Below are 24,827 nucleotides of genomic sequence, written 5' to 3' on the forward strand. Positions count from 1 at the left end.
GGTCTATCCTCAATGATGATAGAAACTGAAAGTGTTAAATATTTATTTATAGGAAATGGCATCTTGAAGATGTACAGTAGAAGCAGTGATGTTATACACTTGCATGAGATCAAATAATATGCATAAAAAAGTATTTTCTCTAAAAATTCAGTATAGTTATCTAGCAATGTTGTAGTTTAAATTGAGACTTTTCCCCCCAACTTTTAAAGAAAAAAAAGAAGACAAGTCTTCCCGTCAAAAGTGTCATCGTTGTCCTGCCTCCTCCCCTCACTGAAACAGGGGCGGGGGGCACACACAGCAGGTGGTATGACAGAGGCTCACAGACATGAGATTTGATAATCTCCACTGGTCTGACTTGTGGACGGCATAAGGAGAACCAAATTTGGGGACAAGTAAGTGTTATTTTGGATTCATATATATATATATATATATATATATATATATATATATATATATTTTTTTTTAAATTTGCTTATGAGGAACTTCAAATGCCATTTGCATGGAAGTGACGCCCACGATAAACTTTATTCCTGAAGTCTAATTGGATGACAAACCCTTATTTTAAATCATTCTGGCTCCGTTTATAGTTTTCATCTCGCTCAATGATGATTATTATAATTTTATCATAATATATTGATAGAGTATTCAGATTAAACTTTCAATTTCTATTATTCAAAGTAATTCCGAAAATATGTCTGAAAATTTTGTGGTTAAAATATGTGCCTTTGTGGTCACTATCAATGTAGTATTATTTTTATTATTGGTAGTACACTTTAATTTATTGGTATATTTAATTTACTTTTGTAGTTCATCTGCTTTTTCGTGCATCTTGCTGAGTCGATATTCATTCATATACCATACATTTCTTATGCTTGCGTGGATAGATTTGTTTTAAACCTATTATAATTTCTGCTGATCTTGCTCATTTAGCAGACAAAGTGTGTGTTGGCAGTAAAAAGTGTATTTACCTTATTATTTTGCTCCACTTTGCACACTTAATAATGCTTTTCATAGTTGTCCTCTTAATAACCTCACGTTAGGTAGCCACAGTACAACAAAAACATGATTTTAGCTCTTTAAATTTATATGTCGTGTGTATGTGTGTACATGCATGACGCTGTTCTGAAGTCAATACTCTTAATAAGAGTCCATTAATTTTGCAGAGATTTTCCTCTAGTGCAGGGAAAAGCCTGCGGGCTGGGAATGTTTGTTAAAGGTCATGTTGGCCAAACAGATATCAGGATTTCTTCCTCTGGGGAGCGTCTGACAACTAAAGGAGGTTGATGTTAAAGTGCATAATTAAGAAATACACTGATGTAGTTATATATGTTGTGCCATCGTGGGAGATTCCAAAATGTTGATCGTCAAATGTTTCCATCTTGCCATATGGATAACGATGCAGCAGCCGAACTTGGCCAAAAGGGTTTTAAAGGAGGAATTTCAATGCATCTGTTTAAGCCTGAAGTTTGAATTTTAATGAAGACACTTAGTTGTCTCCTATCCTGTTAGAATGTGCCAAAAAAAAAAGATTTTTTTTCATATAGACGACTTAATATTTGATGTATCTTAGGGTCTAGATCTGAACTGAATTGAATACAAAAGAATTTGTAACTGGTAATAAAGTCAGCATTTGTGCTGAGTTTGTTCTAATCTACTCTCCCATCCTTAGCTCAGGTGTCAAATCGCAGTCGAGACTGGCTGAATAAAGATGGACCGATGGCGGAAAGTGGCTGTCAGTGACGCATTGAGGCAATCTCGGGCGTGCTGAGTCCTAAAGTGGCATGGAGGCACTCCCGTGTGGCATCTGTCGTCAACCGCTGGCTTTCCTCCATCTGAATCGATGATCGGGTCCGCCCGGTTAACGGGCTCGAAGCATGTAGTGGCCATCCCAGACGCTCCCGCGGTGGCCATTATGGAAGAGCAGTGGATTTACGTCAACGCCACAGTCAACACTTCTGATGAATTCAACTCCACCGAGAGTTCAGACATGTCTTACGCCATCGGTCTCTTCCTGTCCTGCCTCTACACAATCCTCCTCTTCCCAATCGGGTTTATCGGCAACATCTTGATCCTGGTTGTCAACTTGAACCACCGCGAGAAGATGACCATTCCCGACCTGTACTTTGTTAACCTGGCGGTAGCCGACCTGATCCTGGTAGCCGACTCGCTCATCGAGGTGTTCAACCTTAATGAAAAGTATTACGACTACGCCGTGCTGTGCACCTTCATGTCACTTTTCCTGCAAGTCAACATGTACAGTAGCATCTTCTTCCTCACCTGGATGAGCTTTGACCGCTACGTCGCGCTGGCCGGCTCGGTGGGCTGCAGCCCGTTGAGGACCATGCGGCACGCCAAGCTCAGCTGCGGTCTCATCTGGATGGCGTCCATTCTTGCCACGCTCCTGCCCTTTACCATCGTGCAGACGCAGCACCGCGGGGAGCTCCACTTCTGCTTCGCCAATGTCTTTGAGATCCAGTGGCTGGAAGTGACCATCGGTTTCCTAGTACCCTTCTCTGTCATCGGCCTTTGCTACTCGCTGATCGTCCGGATCCTCATGCGGGCGCAGAAGCACCGTGGGCTGTGGCCCAGGCGGCAGAAGGCGCTCCGAATGATAGTAGTAGTGGTGCTAGTCTTCTTCATCTGCTGGCTGCCCGAGAACGTCTTCATCAGCATCCAGCTACTGCAAGGCACCGCCGACCCAGCTCGCAGGACCACCTCCACACTGTGGCACGACCACCCTCTGGCGGGCCACATCGTCAACCTGGCTGCTTTCTCCAACAGTTGCCTCAACCCCATCATCTACAGCTTTCTTGGGGAAACCTTCCGGGACAAGTTGAGGCTCTTTGTCAAGCAGAAGGCTAGCTGGTCGGCCGTAGGCCTCCATTTGGGACCTCCGGTCAGGACTGACGTGTCAAGTGTGTAAGTGTGTGACGCAACACCTACTTACCCTGTTCACTTTCTGAACAAAAAGACAGCTCTGTATAATAAATACAATTAACACTTTTTTTTTTACCCATCCAATCAGTGACCGCAGGCACTGGTGGTTTTCCTTACATCATCTGCATGTTCAAATCTGGGATCTGGCCCTCCTAATTGGAATTTGCCTGCCCTCCCAGTGCTTGCATTAGTTTTCTCAGGCTTCCTCCCACATTGCTAAAACAAACTTGATGACTCTATACCTGCAATGCTTCCTTTTTTATGAAATGTCCTCCAAATTTCTGGCGACAAGTCCAGGTACTCTGTTTCTTGTCCAAAGTCAACTGGGAATCATCGAAATAGAAGATGGAGGCATCATTGAATTTTCCTTTCTACACCAAACGAGGACAATTTCAACCTGGCAAATTCAAACTGACAGATGTAGCAGACAGATGAGCACTGAAAAAGACCTCCGCCAAGGCCAAAGCTGTTCATGTTTTTTTGGCTTAGACACGAGTGTCACCACAGGGAATCTTTTTCCCTGCATGATTTGTCTGGCATTTAAACCTTGCAATTTCATGCCTACAGAGGTAGTACTAGAGACTTAACTAAGGCCAAAACTGTTCATAATTTTTTAAAATCTGGCCTTTAGTTGACCTAAGAATGAGGCTTTTCCTTACTGTAATTTGCTCATAATTTTTGCACTTTGTGTCAAACAGAATGGAAGGTGGACAATGTCAACCCAGCAATTCCAAAGTCAAAACTATGGGGGGACAATGGCTGTGTGATAAGTTTTACTATCAAGAAATTTGCACTATCGGTCCAGTATGTGATGCGTCACCCGAGACTGAACCCTAATATGTCGTGACTTTTGTCACGGCTCCGATGTGGCAAATTCACGGGAGGTTTCGTTTTACGTTGGATGCCCTCCCTGACGCGACTGGCACATTCATTTGGATTTGGGGGTTTTCCATCGTCTCCTGTGGATTCCTGTGGCGTTCTCCCACCACGAAATAGAGAAATATCTTGGATTAACACCATATTTTATCCATTATCCTTTATTCATCCATATTTTACCTGCATAAAAAAAATAATCGGTCAAGCAGTTCTTGCATTATTCAGCTTTTCATGTTAAAACCAGTCCAAATGGGAAACGGTCACTTAACACAATTCATGTATTTCTGTATGTATGTTTTATGGTGATAAAAAATAGTCCCAAAAAAATTCAAACTTTGGCACTCAAGTTTGCCTACCCCTGAGATAATGTGTAACCCAAAAGACCATTTGTACACAAACTTGAAATAACACCTGGATGAAGTCATGTGTAGAATGTAAGAACAACAATAATCAGTTGCCGTAGAAGGAATGATCTAATACCCGCTACTCAGTTTTTATTGACCCACAGCAAATTGTGAAAATACCATTAGCTACTTTCACACTGTAGGAATTATCCGCAGTTCCTAGAACCTTTTAGGGGACAATGATGTCATTTTGCATGTTCGCATATGTAGGAAGTAGGGACTGGGAACTCGAGTTCCGAGACCCATTTTAGTTCACTCTGAGGTAGGGACTTTCAGTGGGGCCGTAGGAACTCTATTACTTAGGTGTTTGGTGATTCCATACTGGTGCGTCTTGAGGAGCCGCCATATTAAAAAAACAAAAAAACAAACTACTAAATCTATTGTCTCGTCATCAGATCCTGGATTTGCTCGCCGATGGGAACTATTCCCTTCAAACATCCAAGAATTGCCGCTGTGTCCTCGACAGTCTCCATTTCGTTGTTTTCTGTTCAGCTTAGTTTTCGTGCTTAATTTTTCCAGAGGTAGGTGTGGCGAGTAAATAATGCGTCACTGGCGCAGACTACAACGTCACAACAGTTTGTATCAGGCGCAGTACCCATGTGCGAACACGACTGCTTGGCGAAGGATAGTACCTATAATAACTACTGGAGAGGCCTATAGTTATAGTAAATAAGAACTCAGGTTCCTTCAGTCCAGACAAGAAGCTTGAATTCAACCTCCTGTACTTTCTGTTTCACGTCTCCACTTCAAGACTAGATGGAGCTAGTGAATAAACAGTGCCTCTCCATCTTACACTGAAAAAACATAAATGGTGGATTTACTTTTGTAACAATTTGCACTTTTATTAAGTAAATTTTACTGCTTGCAATATTAGGTTCAGTTCACAAGCATTAAAAACTTGTTAAGTACATTTTACTGCTTGCAATATTAGGTTCAGTTCACAAGTAGTAAAATTTACTTAATAATTTACTTATTACAATGATTTCATCAAGTAAATCCACCAGTTTTTTTTTTTCAGTGTAGGGGGTCAAATCTGGCAAGCTGAAATCAATGCAGAAAATTGTGTAGCATTTCAGTATTTTGTTTTGCAAAAACTGATACAAATTGTTGCTGTGGTTGGACATTTTCTCTTTTGTTTCAGTAGTGTAAGTATAAATATATATTTTGCAATATCGTTGTGGATCTAGCATAGACTTCACTATCAGTTAACGGGATTCGGGGCCCATCCGAAGGGGGCCTATTTTCAAAAACTTAAAATTCAAATATTTTCTAAACCAAAACCGCTAGCGACCTAAAACCAAAACAGGCACAACTCGGGCATATATGAGATCCATGAGCAGCGACATAAAAAAATCCAAGTCGTTCCCTGATAAAATCCCGACAAAAATTCACCAAATGCAGAAATAATGATCTATATTTTCATGATCAATAGCAATATTTAACATATATATGTGCCCAAAATAGCAAATAATTTTTTTAATTTAGTGCAAGTTTTCAACAGCTAGAAAATCACTCAATTTTCACATCAGAAACTTAATACTCGAGGAGAGTATGCAGAATCATCTTAATTGTACTCAACAAAAGCAAAATTTGCATTTTTCTATTTACAATCACAACTTAGGTTGAATTTTGATGTTACTATTGCCTCAGCACAGAGGCATGTCTTGCTGGCTATCTGGCCGTCGTCAATTTTAGATTGAAATGTTACATAAAATAAAACACGTAAAAAAAAGACATATTTTCCTTTGAATGGATGCAGAAATATCTAAATTACTACTTTTTTGCCCAAAAGTGGGCAGTTGGCCGAAAATTACCTGATCATTTGAATGTAAACTTATGCTACTGTGTATGGATACAAAATGGCGGCCATCACAAAACAAAGAGCTTTTTAAGTTGAAAATTTATGTAAATAAATGCGTACATCTCTGAATTTCTATTGATGTGAACATAGAATAGTCTAAGTTCTTGGTTAAAAGCAAAAAACAGGCAGTTATCATTCATTTTAAATATTTCAAGCTAAAGTTATGCTAATTTTTTCCATGCATTTTTTTCCACAACGTCTCAAATTGCACGCATGGGCCTTTTTTATATAATAATTACCTTGATTCCTCGACCGAATCACTCTTGAGAAACTCCTGCCTGCATGTATGCAGTAAAACGTTCGTCCTTTTTTCACCTAAATCCGGCGTTTTAACGCAGCATGTGTTTGAGTTTATCACAGTGAAAGTCAAAAGCTCTGCCTGGGTCTGTCCCCAACAGGAAGGCGTGGCGATGTTTGTGGGAGCTGTCTTGTCAACTGATGAAGTCTATGCTAGAAATGTCCCGATCGATCGGCGTCCGATCACGTCATTTTCAAAGTATCGGAATCGGCAAAAAAATATCAGCCATGCCTATATATTTTTTTTAATTAAATCGTTTTCTAATTGTATTTAACGTTACAGAGATAATATGTTACACTCATCCAGTCTTTAGTTTAGGCTTAAGGTAGGGTTATCAAAAATATCCCAATAATGGCGGCAATTAATTTATTAAAAAATCTGTCACGTTAAGATACTTAACGCAATTAATGTATGCACTGCACGACCCTCTCACTCATTGTCGCGCTCGATCTGTAATAACGCCGCTTTACTTACATAGAGAGATAAAAGGCAGCGCAAAATGAGTACAGTGAATTTTGGCAGCCTTTGGAACCCATTTTTTAATTGGCTAAAGCCTAGCAATCCCTCTCCCTATGAAAAGAAATATCATGGGAGGCAATGTGGGGAAGCAAGGTGGCAATTGATCTTTGTCTTAACACCTTCAGTTATTGCCCAACGCAAAGAAGATATATCAATTGGTAGCACTATGCACAGTCATGGTTCCACTTCCCATCATGCATTTGGGATGGCCACAGTATCATTTACTGAAAGCTCAACAAATACTCTAGATCAGAGGTTGCGCTAGACTTTTTCGTTGTCTGTCATTTTGACTGACAGTGTCATAAAAATCCGGTCATAATCTATTTTTACCCGTCACTTAAATTTTTAAAATGATAATAATGACATATTCACTAGTATTTAGTTTTCATTCATTTTTAATTAATATTCTGTCCGAACAAGCTTAACAGAGAATCCACACCGTGCCATCACACATCAAGCAGATGAATATGTAACTTGTTCTCCGCAGTGACAAACACAGCTGCCCGTGGCCACAGTAGGTAGGCTACGAGCCGACCTAAGCATAGCTTTAGCTTTTTTATTGACGCGACTGACAATGACATTCTCCTGTTTCAACAAGCTATCCTTTACCATCAGCCCTGTCTTTCTTATATATCCTCTGGTTGTCCTACGTCTCTTACCATTCTTGGTGGTAATTTAGTTAGCTTTGTGTAGCGGTCGCAAATGCTACTCAGTGACAGCCAACGAAAACTTGTAAATTTTTCATTGATAACATATCTTAATCCTATTATTTATTTACACTTCCCCCTTACTAAAGTTGTTTATATATATATATATATATATATATATATATATATATACAACAGAAACGGTAACAGTGGCAGTCAAATACCATTGTAATTCTTTTCAGGTCATTGTCAGACAGAAGCAGTACGGCACAACGTTACGCTAAAAAAATAAGTTAAAAATATAAAAATGGCTTACCTCTTTGTCCTCTGAAAGACCATGCCAACCCAACATAACGTTTACTGCATATGAAACGTAAATGGATTTGCCGAGCTGGTGTTAAAGTTCGCGCAAGTTGACTCGGTGTTCACATTTTTTCCTCCCTAGTTTTTGGTTCCGGAAACGTATGAAGAAAACATCCTTCATGTGTCGTAATGTCTAGAGTCGTTTCTACAAGTTTCAAAAAAGCAATGCGTGATCGGCATGTTCGTTTTTGAAAGATTACCGGAGAAAAGTAGCACTTTTTACGTTGGGTCTATGCGAGGGTGGGTCTATAATGTCCCACTTCGGCTTTACTTCCGCTTTACGATGCAACGTCACGGTCTACAAATAGCCTACGTGCGGTACGCCATTGCGTGCCCGCTTGTGCATAATCAAATGTCTCAAGTGGGATTGCTGCAGAGGCTGTCCTTCATCCTCCACTGCATCAGTCCCTCTTTTTTCACCTCTTTTATCAACACCATCGTCGTTTTGGGGCTTTTTGAAGAAACTTCGGACACTCAGTTGCCTTGACATTTTTCCGAGTAAGGCCAACGACGTCATGCATCAAGAGAGACAATAGCTAATTAATATGCTCACTCGCCGCCCTGTGGTCTGGGGTGTGAATTGCAACCTGTCAAAATGACAGACTTCATTTTTTTCCGTCACCGTTTTAAAAAAACGGTCAACGACGGAAAATATTCGGTTAACGCGACCCCTGCTCTAGATGGCAATATTTAGTCACAATATACAAAGTCACAAGTCTTTCTATCCGTGGATCCCTCTCACAGAAAGAATGTTAATAATGTAAATGCCATCTTGAGGATTTATTGTCATAATAAACAAATACAGTACTTATGTACTGTATGTTGAATGTATATATTCGTCCGAGTTTTATTCATTTTTTTCTTAATGCATTGCCAAAATGTATATGATCGGGAAAAATTATCGGGAATGATTGGAATTGAATCGGGAGCAAAAAAAAGCAATCGGATCGGGAAATATCGGGATCGGCAGATACTCCAACTAAAACGATTAGGATCGGATCGGGAGCAAAAAAACATGATCGGAACAACCCTAGTCTATGCATCTGAGTATTTTTTTCATGCTTGTAGTTTTAACCATCCATTTCAACTAGGAACACTGGCATTGAGTGTTCTGGTTTTACTGCCATTGAGTTAATACTTAATAATAAAAAAATATTTTTAAAAGATGTCTTTTTTTTTCCTTACCTGATTCTGATCATGTTTAACTAAAGAAAATGGAAGGATTTGAAGTTGGCCCTTGCATTCTTTGAATTTTCTGAAAGCGGTCCATGGGAAAAAAAATTTTGGGGACACCCCTGATCTAACATGCTGAAATATCAAGTGACAAAACAGCTTTATTGCGAGTCAACATCAACTCTTTTGTTTCATATTGCGAAATAAAGACAACATTTGCACTTTTCTGCCATTTTCAAGCATTGTGATGTCATAGAAACAGTTACATAGGATATTCCGAACTTTTATACATTACTATGTTAAACTAGATGGAACGTTATCGGACTGTAGACAGTGCGCATGTTTATATGACAAGCATCCTGAGATAAATGTTTGTGTACAAACCACAAAACTGTTGTCGCAGCTGTCAGTGGCGCAGAAGCCCTGGGAAAGGAAAACGAAGGGTTATTGTTTTTACTCGTTTTCATTAAGAGGGTTTAAAAAAAATAAAAATAAAGAGACAGTCGCATCGATTCCCCCGCGGATTTAATGAGCTGTGATAATGAATGGTCATATGTAGATCAGTGACAAAAAAAAAAAAAAAAAAGCAAAATAAAAGCAAACGCAACTACACAGACAAGGGTGATATAGTTGCATAATACATTGCATTACTTCATAGCACATGGTGAGTAAAAGTGTAACTGCAATCAAAAAAACAGTTGTAGTTGTAGTTGTCTCTGGCTAACATTTTTAACAATGATGCTGGAATGGATGAGGTAAGTTTATTATTTGTTATAGAGTGTGCCTACTTTTGGTGTGGGTGGTCATCTCAGTGTTTTGTAGTAAAATTCAGACCATTGGATTTGTCAATGGTGACAAAGTGAATGGCAACATAGTGTATTGCATGGTGGCATTTACGTATATATTGGTGTTCTAACATACCTTGCTAGGATTTTAAATTAAACATTCAAATGTATTTTTATAGGCCTTAAGTATATTAAGTTTGGTAAAAGTGTAAATTATGACATAATCGCAGACTGAGTAGTTTTGTTTTACTCATCCAGTCATTGACGCCAATGGATGTCCAATCCATCCAATCTCGCAGTTAAAACGTATTGGACATCTATCACCGTCAATGGTGCTTAATTCTGAAGGTCTCCTATTTAGTTGTATAGCGTGTTTTTGCTATGGTTCTGTTTGTTTTGACTGTTTGTATTCATTTTTTTCAAGACCTTCATATAAACCTTATCCTGTCTAGCTGAATTTCCAATAAATATCATAATATAAACAACCACAGAGGGAGTATTTCAAACTCCTCTATTGCACAGAAAGAAAAAAAAAAATCAAAACATCACAGCATTTCATAGTAGATAAATGTTCACTCTGCATTAAAGCACTCAACATCATTACCATTAGCGTCATTGCTTTTCCTTTCAAGAGCTTGCCTTTAATTGTTCATTGGATTGCACAAAGGAATTGAAGGAGCACAATATGCGGTTTTTTTTCCTTCTAATTACATGCTTATAATTTGAGGATAGTTAAATCTCTAACTTGTAATGTATCAGAAATCCTTTTTTTTTTTTTTTTTTGAACAATAGACAACTTTCCGGGGTATTTCCACTTAACTTCATAGGCGGAGTTTGACTTTTGGGGCAAGGGGTTGCACAACATGTTGATGACCCCAAAACGCAGTGTCAGCAATAAAATTAACTTACAAGAATATTTAAAATAAAAAGTTGACAATGAGCATTTTTCGTTTCCCATTATTCTTGAGGGGAATTCTAAATCAGGCTGCTTAGGCAATACTTTTCGCCAAGATTGTCATCCATTGAATTTGGTACGCCAGCCGGTGTCGTGCCAATGTAGTTACACCAGTCAAAAATTGTTTCCCCTGGCCGGAGCCGTATGGAGGTAGATTTGTGTCTTTATTATTCAATCAAAAAAAAGTTGCTTCAATTAAAAAAAAAAAAAAAAAAGCTTCAATCAAAATATATATTTTTAACCCCAAAAAAAGTCGCTTCAATAGAAAAAAATGTGTTTGGATGCAAAAATAAATTTCAAACTCAAAAAAATGCATGTGAAAGCTATTTTTCTTAGATAAATTTTTATTTTTATTTTTTGATTGAAGCCACTTTTTGATTGAAGTAATGTTGATTTGTGTTTGGGCCACATTTTGGCTAGGAAAATTTTCTCATTATTATTCAATCAAAAATAAGTCACTTAAAAAAAATATAGATTTTCAAAAAGAAAAACCACTTCAATCAAAAAAAAAAGAAAACATTCCAATCATGAAAAAAAGTTTTTGAATGCGATAAAATATTTGAGATTGAAAAATTTGCATTTGAACACTTACGGTCATTTTTCATTGAAAAAGTTTTCTTTGATTGAAGCAATCCTTTTTGTGTTTGGGCCATATTATGATTACGACATTTGTGTCTAAATCATTCAATCCCCCCAAAAAAAAAAAAAAAAAAAAAAAAAAGGTCAATCAAAGAAAAAGATTATTTTTAAAAGTTTTTTTTTAAATTTTTTTATTATATGCAAAGCAAATGACTGTCCAAGGTGCTCGAAAAATAATTTCAACCCATTATAAAAATGTTTTTTAGTTTATTTCATTCATTTTTGTTGCAGTTTTATTGCTTAACAACTTATATGTATATATGTATATGTATATATTACATATATATATTATATATACATACGTATAGGAAAGTCAATTACATGCAATGACACTTTTCGGCCACTCCTGGGCCCCCCTTAAAATCCGCTTATGCTTAACTTCCGCATGTCTGCTAGAAACTTCCGTTTTAGAATTTCTCAATCCAAAGGAAGCGAAACAGCCCCACAGCATCACTGACCCACCCCCATATTTCACAGTGGGTATGAGGTGCTTTTTAGCATGCGCATCTTTCGTGGCACGCCATACCCACTTACAGTGTTTGTTACCAAAAAGCTCAATCATGGTCTCATCTGACCAAAGCACACGATCCCAGTTGAAGCCTAGGACCGTGTGTATTTGTGTGTGTTATGTCTCATCTACGTCGTGCTGAATCAATTTTTGGAGATTCCGTGGGTTCCTCTGGTTTGATTTAGCAGTTTTAACGTTGTCAACACACTGCTTACTTCAACCGCAATTCATGTTGTTTTTTCTGAACCGGTAGTTCGGAGCAGACATTTTCCAAGATGGGATGAAAGTGCTTGAATTTAGCTGTAGTACTCAGAACAGAAGAGAATTGCGTCTCATATACTTAGTCATTGTTTTAGAGACTGGAGCACAGAGGTGCTATTTTGCATGATTGTTTGGTGTTTTTGATCAATAATTACAATAATTACTAAACAAAAAATACCAAAGGAAGACTTTTGCATTTTTTGGTAACTCTTTGGCTCCCATTAATGTGGAACTAAATTCACTGCAGAAGGATAAAAAGCGGCACATGATTGGGCAGCCATCTTTTATCGCTAATCACAGTGAAGTGGTTAAGAACTGTATTGGACAAATGTGTGTAATGTGTGTTTGCCGAGGGGGGCGGGACTGACCAAAGCAATTACAAGCGCCTTGTGCCACTCTAATGCATAATTACAAGGCAGGGCACTTTGTGCACCTCGGCGACTGAATAATGGATTCAAAGTATAATTGCATTTGTAAATTGAAATCCCTTATGAGGGGAGGGAAAAAGGAAAAAAAGTGAAGAAAGGAAAAAAGTCACGAAAACCTGTGTTGACGAAGTTATTTTATTTCATGGGGTTAAAATTGAAATATGATGTTTACATGATAACTGAATAGAAAATATTTTAATATTGTTATAATTAGAGGAAAATGATAATTGATATGATAGGAAGGCTGTCTTATTTGAGAATAAAGTTAAAATTTTACACCACTAATGTTTTATGACCCCAATGACAATTGTGTGAAGGGGGGTGGAAGGTCAACAGTTATGATCAGTTTATGGGATTGTATTGTAAGAGTAATACAGAATTATGCAGAGAACAATGTTAAAATATTAAAGCAAAAATGTGACTAAATTAAAATGGTATCCATATTTTTAGAAATAAAATCGACCTATGACAAAAACTTGTACATATAACGTCATAATACAATAGGAAAAAATAAAATTTATGTATTTCCCTTTAAAAAAAAAAAAAAGAAATCAGTAGGAATACTACGGAGCCCCCCCCCCCCCCCGGTGACAGGATAGAAAAAATAAGAAATCATAGCTAATCTGTACCCACAGTTTAATAATCTGTACCCACAGATTAGCTAATCTGTGGGTACAGTTTAGTAATCTGTACCCACAGTTTACTAATCTGTACCCTCAGATTAGTAAACTGTGGGTACAGATTAGCTATGATTTCTTATTTTTTCTATCCTGACACCCGGGGGGCTCCGTATTACTAAAAGTTTTATTATTTTTAAAACTTGTCGTATCAAAGTCATAATTGACAATAATGACTGAAAATCTGGAAAAAGAATCACAAAAATCGTACAATAGGATTTGTTTAGATTTGTTGGGTTCAAAATGTTTGAAGTGAAGTTATAATTGCTACTCGACACTGGGTGGCGCGCTTCGGCGGGGACGTGCATACGCTGGAGTGGAGCAACAGATCAACGCGCATGCGCACTTGATTGTTTTGACTGAAAATGCCGTCGGTTTCGAAAACGGCGGCCAATGCGTCTCCTCAAACCGAGAAACCGACCCACTATACGTGAGTACTACACGACTGTCTCACCTCGCTCGTACAAAGCGTGCAGCTCGTAGGACTCGTGCGTCGTTCCCTCTTTTTTGCAACTCTTTGCGTGTGTATGTACGTTTAAAAATGGTGCTTTCCCAGGGCTTTGTGACTACCCCCGAAAAAAACTGCGACTGTACGGGCTCGAGAAGACAGCACTTTAATGTTCAACGACATGGCGACCGTTGGCGGGATAGTTTAAAAGAACGCCTCGCCGAGTTAAAGAAACGGTGACGAGGTGCTCTTTCAACTTTGCGACCATAACGTGTTTTAGCCACGACCTGCCCACTCTGCTTGTCAGTAGCTCGGCCTTTATTTTTGTGTTCCCCTCTTTGCTCGCTACGTGCTTTTATTGACGTACGCCGAAGGAATCCCCACCAGGATTGCGTCTCAATTCGCTCGCACACTGCTACGTGAATAGCGAGTTAACGCTAGTGACCCAAAATACACCGACGGCTTGTCTTCCAAAAACAATTTTTTTCTCAACCTTAAATGTGCTAAGACACCTGCAGCACATTCGACAATTCTCACAGCACACATTTAACGCTTCAAGCTTCTGTACTAAAGCATGCATGGTCTTGAACTTTTGTTTGTAACTTTTAATTGAAGGGACAGCCGATTCCCCATTGTGTCTTTATCTCGCTTTGTAAAGCAAAAAGTCACAATTCGACTCTGATTTGCAGTGTTGTCACAGATAACTTGAAAAAGTAATTTAATTATTGATTACGCCTCAAAAAAGTGATCTAGTTACTTTATTGATTGCTTTATTATCAAAGTAACTAAGTTACTTTAAAAGTTATTTATCAGTTCCGTTTCACCAGTTTTTCTCTTTGCTGCCTCAACATAAGAATGACAACAGAAAAATGTCATCGCATGTAAATGACTTTCCGATAATTGAATTTAAAGGGAAAGATCTGAATTTTTCACAGCGGGGGTTTAATTACTCGAAGGAGTTGATTTCAACCACCATTGACTCACGCTAGCTTAGCCACTCCCTCTGAAACTAAGAAATAACTGACAAACTGCATGGAATTTGTTGAAATCAACTCCACCGGGTTTAGGGGTTAATGGCATATCACTGCCAATGAAAAACAATGGAAATTGAATGCACAATAATTAACAACAGACAAATAAATTGCAGAGTGCAATAAACACAAAGGTGGGGGCGGAAGTACACCGTACACACGCGCGGTCAATTTGGCCACAAAACATGGGGGTAACTAAGCACTTTACACTTAAGCGGACTTGACAACACATCCAAAGATTCTAAATGAACACGTCGCCTCACGGCATAAATGTATGCCGTATGCACGGCATTAAGTATGTAATGCATACATAAAACACGAATATGATGTAAAAATTGCTTGCCGACTTGGAGCGATGACCACCCGCCGTTGCAACAGAAAAAGCTATGAAGCGGCCGCGCATGTAGCGGCCTCAACCTATCGCTGGAACCCTTAAGAATGAAGGAAAAATTCTCACATTCATTCGTGGACGCACACAGATCAACATTCCCTCGCCCATCTCAACAGTTGGCTGCACTCGGCTCGGATGTGCAACGCATTCCTCACGCCTTTCTTAGTCCCAAAACACTTAGCGAGTGTGACGCGGGACCAGAACAGGAAGTAACCATGAGCGGTTACCATGGAAACGAATGTGGGAGCATTTTCTATTCGAAATGCTCTTCGTTCATGACTACAATGTTCTTGACATGAAGGAAACTGACTTTTATCAGATTACTCGTTTGGAAAAATGAACGCGTTAGATTGCTCGTTTACTGCAAGAAAGTTATCAGATTTCGGTAACGTGTTACTTAGTAATGCGTTAGTGACAACACTGCTGATTTGAAATTATTGTTGTACACAAATCCAGTTGTTTTCCCATGCGCTGTTGACGAAATTCAATCATATCAGTAGCACTTTGAAACCGTAATCTATTCCTTCATCACATTAAAAGTATATTTACTGAAATGCACACAGTCCACAAAATCTGTTTGGTTCCAATTACTTTCATACACTGCTTTGTGGAGATTTAAATTCATTAGTTGTAGTAAGTAACACTATCCAAATTTCGTGTTTTGAGCTGTAATCTCGCTGTACGATAATTGTTGCCTCTTTTGGGAAGCTCACAATATTGTTGCTAGTTTGACAGTATAGGCTGTAATATTTTAGCCTCTTTGTGAATTAACTTGTTGGCTTCCATTGATGGCAATTTAACACCCACTCAGTACGAATGAATTGGTTGTCTGCTTATGACAAACCAGTTTAAAGTGACAGCATAAGGATAAAAAATGGGCCATATGATTGTACGCCTATCATATTTAATGGTACTGAAAGAGTTAACTACTCACTGCCGGCTTTGCCAGTCAACAGATATTTGATTTTTGTTATCCATCAATAGTGGTAAAAGGTCTTAACTGTTTTTGCGTTTCTGCCCACTTAGCTACTTGAAGGAGTTCAGGACCGAGCAGTGCCCACTTTTCCTGCAGCACAAGTGCACACAGCACAGACCGTTTACGTGCTTCCACTGGCACTTTCTCAACCAGAGGAGGAGGAGACCCATCCGCCGCAGGGACGGCACCTTCAACTACAGCCCCGATGTCTACTGCACCAAATATGACGAGACCACCGGCATCTGCCCTGACGGAGACGAGTAAGTCCACGGCTTGGAACTTCTGTGTGTGTGGAAGTTTTGGTTTGACTTTGATGGTGTAGTGATGGGGAGCAGGGTACCTGCGAAGTCTTAATAATTTGAATTTAAGGCCTTAAAATGTCTAAAATTCTCCCCAAAATCTCACAAAAGGTCTTAAAAAGGATTGTGAAAGGTCTTAAAAATCTATTCATGTTACTTTTATTTAGAATTTGCATGAACTCTTGCTTTTCAATCTTTGATTTTTGAGGATGTTGTAACGTGACTACAAAGCGGAACTACCTGTGCTGCCCCGTCATTTTCTTTGAAGTCTTCTGATTTTTTGGGTCGGTATCGATGTGAAATGGGTCGTAAACTGTATTCAGTATGGTCTTAAAAAATCTAAAATTTGGCTTATTGAAACCTGCAGTGGCTCTGGGGAGGCATAGCGTTGCAGGGTGACCTAGAAAGTAACTTAAAAAAAAAAAATACATCAAAAATAAGAAAAATCAAAATTCTACTTTAGTACTACCTTGATTTTTGAATGGCTCTAATTTTACAAGCATATATACAGTAGGGGTGTGCCATCTTAGGCACCCCACGTTTCTTATGATTCAACAGGAACAATGGAAACATGCCCATTCAACAAAAAGCTGCCCTTAAACTGCTTTTTTTTCTTCCCAAGAAATTGCAAAATCATTAACCATTTTTAAGGCAGTACTTATTTCTCAACATGCCTATAGACCCTACTCACCTACGTCACAAAATGGGCGTGTCGCTGTTTCCGGCCGCCATATTGTACCTCTTTTTCAGACCTATTCTCATTGTTTTCAATTAGTCGAGCAAGTTATAGAGCAATTCATGGAAGCCCCGGTGTTATCTGACGCTGTAAACTCATTGGATCCGTTGCATAAAAGGCGTTACGTGGAAAAGCTTCAGTTTATCCATTCGCCAGATCCGTATTTGATGCCTAAATCGATGTTTTTCGACCCGCTGGCTTCGCCTGACATCTGATATCCTGATATTTACAACTATCTTGTCCACACAAAATCAGCCTATTCTCACGAAAGTTTGAAAAACTTTAAGAGCTTGGAGGCTTATAAATGCTACGTTGCTGGTTGGGTGAAACATGTCCTTGTACACGAAAATTCGGCAGGAATCTTGTGCTCGGAAGGTGAGTTACGAAATTTTCAATTCAAAATCTTTTGTTCTTGCTAACATCCACTGTCAAGTCTAATGTATTTCATATCATTTGTCAATGGAGCTAGGGCTTTTAATGTTTATATGGTTTAGCGATAGCACTCTCACTATATACATATATAATACGTAATAAATATGAAGTGCGATAGCACTACTCCAGATTGTCCCTAGTTGAATTTATTTTTGGGCTTTTGACCTCAATAGTGAAATTGTAAATTAATTGTATGACAACTGTCTGATTATCCCCTTATAATTATATATTTTCAGGTAGTTCATTCACAACGTCTGAGTGTATGTTGTCGGCGATTAGCCTAGCAATGATCTTAATTGTGGTTGTCAGCCCAAAACCCTCTAAATATATATTAAATGCATCTTACCAGATATAAAATGACTACTACATAATCTGTGGTAGTCGTTTGGAGCCCAGTTTTCTCGTCGAATTGCAGCAGTCAATCTCTGTCTCTTCTTCAGGTCTCTCGGAATACGGTAAAAATTCAAGTCTCTCCGTCTATCTTCTCTGTTTTTGCAACCGACCGCCACACACGACTTCACCATTTTGATTATTAATGTTAACGAGCAGAAAAACACGCCATAATAGGAGGAATCTACGAAGCGCTAATGCATTAACATGACTAGTATCCGGACAACATGGCGCGGGGGCGTGGCTGTGACGTCACGTGAGTAGGGTCTATACAAAACAAGATGCTCATTTTCACAAGAAGGTGCAAAAACAATAGCTGTTTCAAGCAGCAGTACTTATTTCTCAACAATACAATAAAATTTACACTGGTGCAATGATTTTCCACATTTTCTGCAAATCATCAAAGTGTCTTTAGAAATAAGAATTCTTTTAACCAATATATTTTGTTTTCACAAATTTCTGTACTATTTCGTGTGTTTGTAGTGTTAACGCAGTACTTAATCCTGGTTTTACACGTTCTGCATCTGGAATAACTTTTGTACACCACCGAACAACAAACAACTTCACATGGAAATACAAGTCGCTAATTAGCATAGCGCTCGGCACTAACTAGTAACATCTCAAAAACAACAACAATAAAGGCTAAACAGTACAAGAGTGTTCGTGTACTCACCTCTTATAGATGGACACGGGACTTAGCAAAACACTAGGGACTTTTTCCAATTAACACAACTTGAACCTACTGCTGGACAACTGAAAGACAAAGAGCGATGAACTACACTCACCGGCCACTTTATTAGGTACACCATACTAGTAACGGATTGGACCCCCTTTTGCCTTCAGAACTGCCTCAATTCTTTGTGGCATAGATTCAACAAGGTGCTGGAAGCATTCCTCAGAGAGTTTGGTCCATATTGACATGATGGCATCACACAGTTGGTGCAGATTTGTCGGCTGCACATCCAAGATGCAAATCTCCCGTTCCACCACATCCCAAAGGTGCTCTATTGGATTGAGATCTGGTGACTGTGGATGCCATTTGAGTACAGTGAACTCATTGTCATGTTCAAGAAACCAGTCTGAGATGATTCCAGCTTTATGACATGGCGCATTATCCTGCTGAAAGTAGCCATCAGAAGTTGGGTACATTGTGGTCATAAAGGGATGAACATGGTCAGCAACAGTACTCAGGTAGGCTGTGGCGTTCCAACGATGCTCAATTGGTACAAAGGCGCCCAAAGAGTGCCAAGAAAATATTCCCCACACCATTACACCTCCACCACCAGCCTGAACTGTTGATACAAGGCAGGATGGATCCATGCTTTCATGTTGTTGACGCCAAATTCTGACCCTACCATCCGAATGTCGCAGCAGAAATCGAGACTCATCAGACCAGGCAACGTTTTTCCAATCTTCTATTATCCAATTTCGATGAGCTTGTGCAAATTGTAGCCTCAGTTTCCTGTTCTTAGCTGAAAGGAGTGGCACCCGGCGTGGTCTTCTGCTGCTGTAGCCCATCTGCCTCAAAGTTCGACGTACTGTGCGTTCAGAGATGCTCTTCTGCCTACCTTGGTTGTAACGGGTGGTTATTTGAGTCACTGTTGCCTTTCTATCAGCTCGAACCAGTCTGGCCATTCTCCTCTGACCTCTGGCAACAACAAGGCATTTCCGGCCACAGAACTGCCGCTCACTGGATATTTTTTCTTTTTCGGACCATTCTCTGTAAACCCTAGAGATGGTTGTGCGTGAAAATCCATTAGATCAGCAGTTTCTGAAATACTCAGACCAGCCCTTCTGGCACCAACAACCATGCCACGTTCAAAGTCACTCAAATCATCTTTCTTCCCCATACTGATTCTCGGTTTGAACTGCAGGAGATTGTCTTAAACCAAGTCTACTTGCCTAAATGCACTGAGTTGCCGCCATGTGATTGGCTGATTAGAAATTAAGTGTTAACGAGCAGTTGGACAAGTCTACCTAATAAAGTGGCCGGTGAGTGTATATCTCTTCCCCTCTCGCTCTAAAAAGTATCTTGCGCACAGAAGCGCGACTGCTGGGTCCCTGCCTATCTCATACACACATTTATTTCCCAGTCTTTTGAGAAGGAGCAAATCTCTCGCTCAGTAACCAGCAGCATCCATCATAACGTTGTGCGTGCGTCCGTTGAAGGTGTCCGGGCGGCAGACGTGTCTTGAATTAAACATTTTTTTTTGCAAGTTTTGATGTAAAGTAAGCAGAATTCAACATTTTAGTTAAGTAGAACCTATTAGCAGAATTAAGCTGGTCTTAAAATTCTAAGTATGCAGAACTTTGTATTTTAGGTAAACTACTCAATAAATAAAGTTGATGCATTGATTTATATCAAAAGCCTTTTTTTAATGTGAGGAAAAAGAGAGATGCCAAAAATTGGTTAAAAAAGACATATATACGTATATATATATATAATATAGGTGAATTTGGGGGAAGTAGGTTCCGAATTTGTAACAGGAAAAAAAAATCTGACTTCAGCTTTATATAAAATGTTACAATAAAACAGAAAAAAAATAAAGTCAATTTTGCAATTCCAGTCTTGCTTTATTTTCAAGTTGCAGTGTGCAAAAAAGTGGTCATTTTAGGATATAAGTGAAACGTGATCGCTTTACGCATCTTTCTGTCATTATCTATTGTTACGGTTTCTTCGCCTGCTGCCTTTGTCACCATTTATTCATGAACACATCCATCCATTCATTCATTGTTTCCCACTATCACGGCTTGATTTCAGGGGTCAAACTTGAAATGTATAGTTGTTTGGTAAAAAAAAAAAAAATTGAACCGAAAAAACAGGCTTCTTCCATCACTTTGCCGCTCCTCACAATGGCAGCTATTTTTATATGACCTTACCTGTTGCCATAGCAACTGTTGCTACTCAAGATGGATCGAGAAGTCGGTGCATGCAAGAAGGAGTTAATAATATATATATTTCCTGCCCGACTCAAAGTAAACTACTTTTTTTGCATGTGTTTGATACTACAGTACTTTTAATAATTTTGTCTTAATACATTCCCAACCCCACTTCTATCAGCTGTCCTTATTTACACCGGACAACGGGCGACACCGAGCGCAAATATCACCTCCGCTATTACAAGACGGGCACGTGCATCCACGAGACGGACGCCCGGGGGCACTGTGTGAAGAACGGCCTCCACTGCGCATTTGCCCACGGCCCACACGATCTCAGACCTCCCGTCTATGACATCAGGTGACCACAACAAGACAAAATGTTTTCTTTGAGGCGTCTCACAAGCATTTTTCTCCAGCAAGCGTTTTTCGCCTGTGTACCTACTCATATGTACTCAATTCTTTTGCTTTTCTAGGTTTAACTTTAAAAAAAAAAAAAAAAAAAAAAATTCTTAAATCAGCTAAAATGTTTGCTTTGAATCAGGTGCAATTAGGGGTGTAACGGTACACAAAAATCTCGGTTCGGTACTTACCTCGGTTTTGAGGTCACGGTTCGGTTCATTTTCGGTACAGTAAGAAGACAAAATGCAAAATATAAATGTTGCATTAATTTAATTTAAATGGGCTATTATTTTATTATGTGTTTATATTTTACAAATGTGATGTAGTATTCATTTATATGGTATATTTTACGTTGTATAACTTTAGTTCCTATATAAATATTAGTTTCTACTTGTTTTGTTGTGGTAGGAGGGTTTTGTATTGAACACGGGGCCGTGTTGGTTATTATTATAGCAGAGAAGACAGCAGTAAATCAACAAAGACAAGTCAACTGTGCCCCTATCTACCACTGAAGAGATCTGATGGACTCAAAAAGTAGGTTACGATTGCATATTAGTTTGAAAATCGACCGGATCCACCGTATTTTTACTAAGGTTGAGAACGATAAACCGATACGACCGGATATCCGGTTTTCCAGGTGAGAGATACAGATGTATCGATAGTAAAGTTACCATTCGACAGTAATTAGCCATTAAATATTCAGTGAACCGATTGTAGAGATAGAATTCGGCTATCGTGAGCACAAGAATCTGCTTCTAATGCCTTGTTCAATACATTGCTTAATATGATAATTTAGCTTTTACTTCACATGCTGCGCTTGTGTCTTTCAGTGAATGACACACGTGCGCGTCATTCACCACACAGCGCACTTAGATTGAGACCGCACGCATGATATAATATGGACAAGCACTACTCACAGTCGTGGTTGCCACAAGTTACTTCCCATGCATTTCGGCAGAACCGCTACTAGTCTCCGTCATTACCCGATTGTCACGGGCGTGTCATAACAACGCGAGAGCTAACGAAACCACTGTAACGCACGCAGCGTAGCGTTTTCTTCACAGCCCAAAACGAAAACGAAACTTGTAGTGGCAACGAAGCAACATGCTAAAACAATGGACAGTGTGATCACCGACGGCAGCGACGTGCTGTGATTGATTTTCAACGCACCCAGGAAAACAAAAGTCGGACTTTGAAGTGATGAAGGCAGCCAGATCTGTTCGCATGGGACAGAGCTTGTGCGAAGTGTGGAGCGGTACAGAAATCATGAGTTTTAACCCTGAAAAATAACCCACTACAATGCTGGAAAGGGCGACATATTGTTTCCACGAAACGAAGTCTGCTTAAACGTGAACATGTGGTTTAGTTGGTCTTCCTCAAGAAAAATCTGCCCTTCAAAAAAGATATGGACAGTGATGAGCAATAAAAAATGAGGAAGCACGGGCATAAGTGAATGACTTTGCCGTGTATTAGGTTAAAGTAATGATTATTGACCTGTCTAAAATACTATGTTTTTATTCCCCCAATTATACCAGTCGTTAAGCATAATTTATTATTTATTTATGATAACACTAGCAGGTTTAATTTTTTTTTCAAGAGCTGCTGCATATAATTAATATTTTTTGTTTGTAAGATGTTTACATTGAAAATTTGCACTTAAATTACTTATCTCTTGTGTTAAAAACACCAGGAAATACAGTAATTGAATTACTGCACTTTATTGTTGTCTGTGACTGGAGTTTTATTGTATTATCAACAAAATGACGGTCATATAGTAAGCCTTATTTTTTTCTCATAAAAAATAAAACATAACATTGGTATGAAATTTTGTTAATTTTGCTATTTTGCCCGATCCTAGCTACCGGTAGTAGTATTGACACAGGAGGGCCGCGTCTCGCGTCAAATAATAAACTCTGCTGTTCTTTTCGCGTGCGTCGCGTTGAGCTGCTTCTGGCACGCTTCTAACACGCGGCTGCACTGCGACTGGTGTGCATTGGCTGATTGACTCTAACGCCCGCGTTTCACTGCGTTCTCGCGGCGGCCACGTTGTCGCGCCGTTTACATTTCTGGGTTATACTGTCCTACCGGGTTGGTCCTCATTATAGTAGAGAAGACAGTAAATATATTCTACACAAAGAAACTGTTAACCCGATCGACTCACAGCCTCGAATAGTAAGGGTTATATTACGTCAGAAACTTGTTCGGTACACGTCCGTTCCGAACCGAGCACCACGTACTGAAACGGTTCAATACTATTACATGTACCGTTACACCTTTAGGTGCAATCATGTAAAATTATGAAATTTCACAACAGAGAGATCCAAGCACAAGAGGCGCTTCAGAATGGACAGCTTGGATCTGGAGAAGGTATTCCCGACTTGCAGCCCGGCGTCTTAGCCAGTCAAGCCATGATAGAGAAGACCCTGACAGAGGACCCTAGGTGGCAAGGTGAAAGACCCCATTAAATTTCAAACACTTTTAACTTTTAAATGCTCTTTAATGAGAAGGAAAGATGAGACTTGTCATGCTTTTGAAATGTTTTGTTTGTTTTGCAGACACTAATTTTGTTTTAGCCAACTACAAAACGGAGCAGTGCAACAAGCCGCCAAGACTGTGCCGACAAGGCTACGCTTGTCCACACTACCACAACAGTCGAGACCGTAGACGCAATCCACGCAAGTATAAGTACAGGTGAGCCATGACTAACAGTGGACAGCTACTCAAAAGTTCACGCCTAAGACCTTTAAGTGACTCTGTGCCATTAACGGAGCTAGACGTCCAATCTGTTCATTCGCCCCTCCCAGTCAAAATGGATTTGGACATCTAGTGCTGTCAATGGCAACCAATGAGTGCCTTCTAAGAGGTTATTTTGAAAAAAATAAATCATAATTCATGCATCAATTGGTTAAATGCTGCTGTGCATTTCACCCAAAAGACGCCGATTTGCCGGGGTTACCAAACCACATCGTTCAAATTATTATTGTCTCTGAATGAGAATAAAGGCTTTGATAGTCATTAAAGGCTACAGTCACGCAGTCTTCCAAACTTTTTTGTTTGTTTTTAAGTCTCAGAGCTATAAATGATGCAATAAAAAGGGAGTTGTGGCTACATAAGAGGAAGGAACTGAATCTTCAAATCTACACCCAGTCTTTTCGCTGCGCCAAACAAATTATGTTCACAGTCAAGCATTGCACTTAAATGAACTTGTGCCTTGTTGACTGTGAGGCAAAGGTGCTGCTGCATTTTAATAGTATTATTTTATTTAATAATCCAAATCCATGAGATGCTAAAATGATTTTTTTAACAGTAAGCTATGTAGTGATCAGTTCCGTTTTCCAAAACAAAGTTTTCCTATCATACAGAAGTTTAGGGCTGCAGCTATCGAATATTTTAGTCGTCGATTAATCGATGGACAAGTTAGTTCGAATAATCGAGTAATTGGATAAGGAGCATGAAAAATTAAAATCCATGAGCTGACCTTACAACAAAAGAACAATTGGCTAACTTACACAGA

General features: G+C 39.2%; 2 protein-coding genes across 4 annotated transcripts in view; both read left to right on the forward strand.

Annotated features, from left to right (window-relative positions):
• Nucleotides 1-221: 221 nt before the first annotated feature.
• Nucleotides 222-3,005, forward strand: gper1 (G protein-coupled estrogen receptor 1). The gene is made up of 2 exons (XM_057817331.1): nt 222-392; nt 1,670-3,005. The coding sequence occupies exon 2, from the start codon at nt 1,841-1,843 to the stop codon at nt 2,921-2,923; it is 1,083 nt and encodes a 360-aa protein (XP_057673314.1). The 5' UTR covers nt 222-392; nt 1,670-1,840; the 3' UTR covers nt 2,924-3,005.
• Nucleotides 3,006-9,710: 6,705 nt separating this feature from the next.
• unkl (unk like zinc finger) overlaps nt 9,711-24,827 on the forward strand; it is a 45,732-nt gene continuing 30,615 nt past the window's right edge. Inside the window, exons 1-5 of one of the 3 annotated variants that reach the window (XM_057861403.1) lie at nt 9,711-9,833; nt 16,228-16,437; nt 21,096-21,272; nt 23,628-23,761; nt 23,869-24,004. In XM_057861403.1, the coding sequence (XP_057717386.1) occupies nt 9,814-9,833; nt 16,228-16,437; nt 21,096-21,272; nt 23,628-23,761; nt 23,869-24,004 (677 nt within the window). In that variant the 5' untranslated portion in view covers nt 9,711-9,813. Of the gene's footprint in view, nt 9,834-13,512; nt 13,762-16,227; nt 16,438-21,095; nt 21,273-23,627; nt 23,762-23,868; nt 24,005-24,827 lie in introns of those variants that run through there. The other 2 variants (XR_009067345.1, XM_057861402.1) reach the window with 2 other exon arrangements.

This window comes from Corythoichthys intestinalis, chromosome 16 (genome assembly GCF_030265065.1).
Source record: "Corythoichthys intestinalis isolate RoL2023-P3 chromosome 16, ASM3026506v1, whole genome shotgun sequence".
NCBI classification, from domain to species: Eukaryota; Metazoa; Chordata; class Actinopteri; order Syngnathiformes; family Syngnathidae; genus Corythoichthys; species Corythoichthys intestinalis.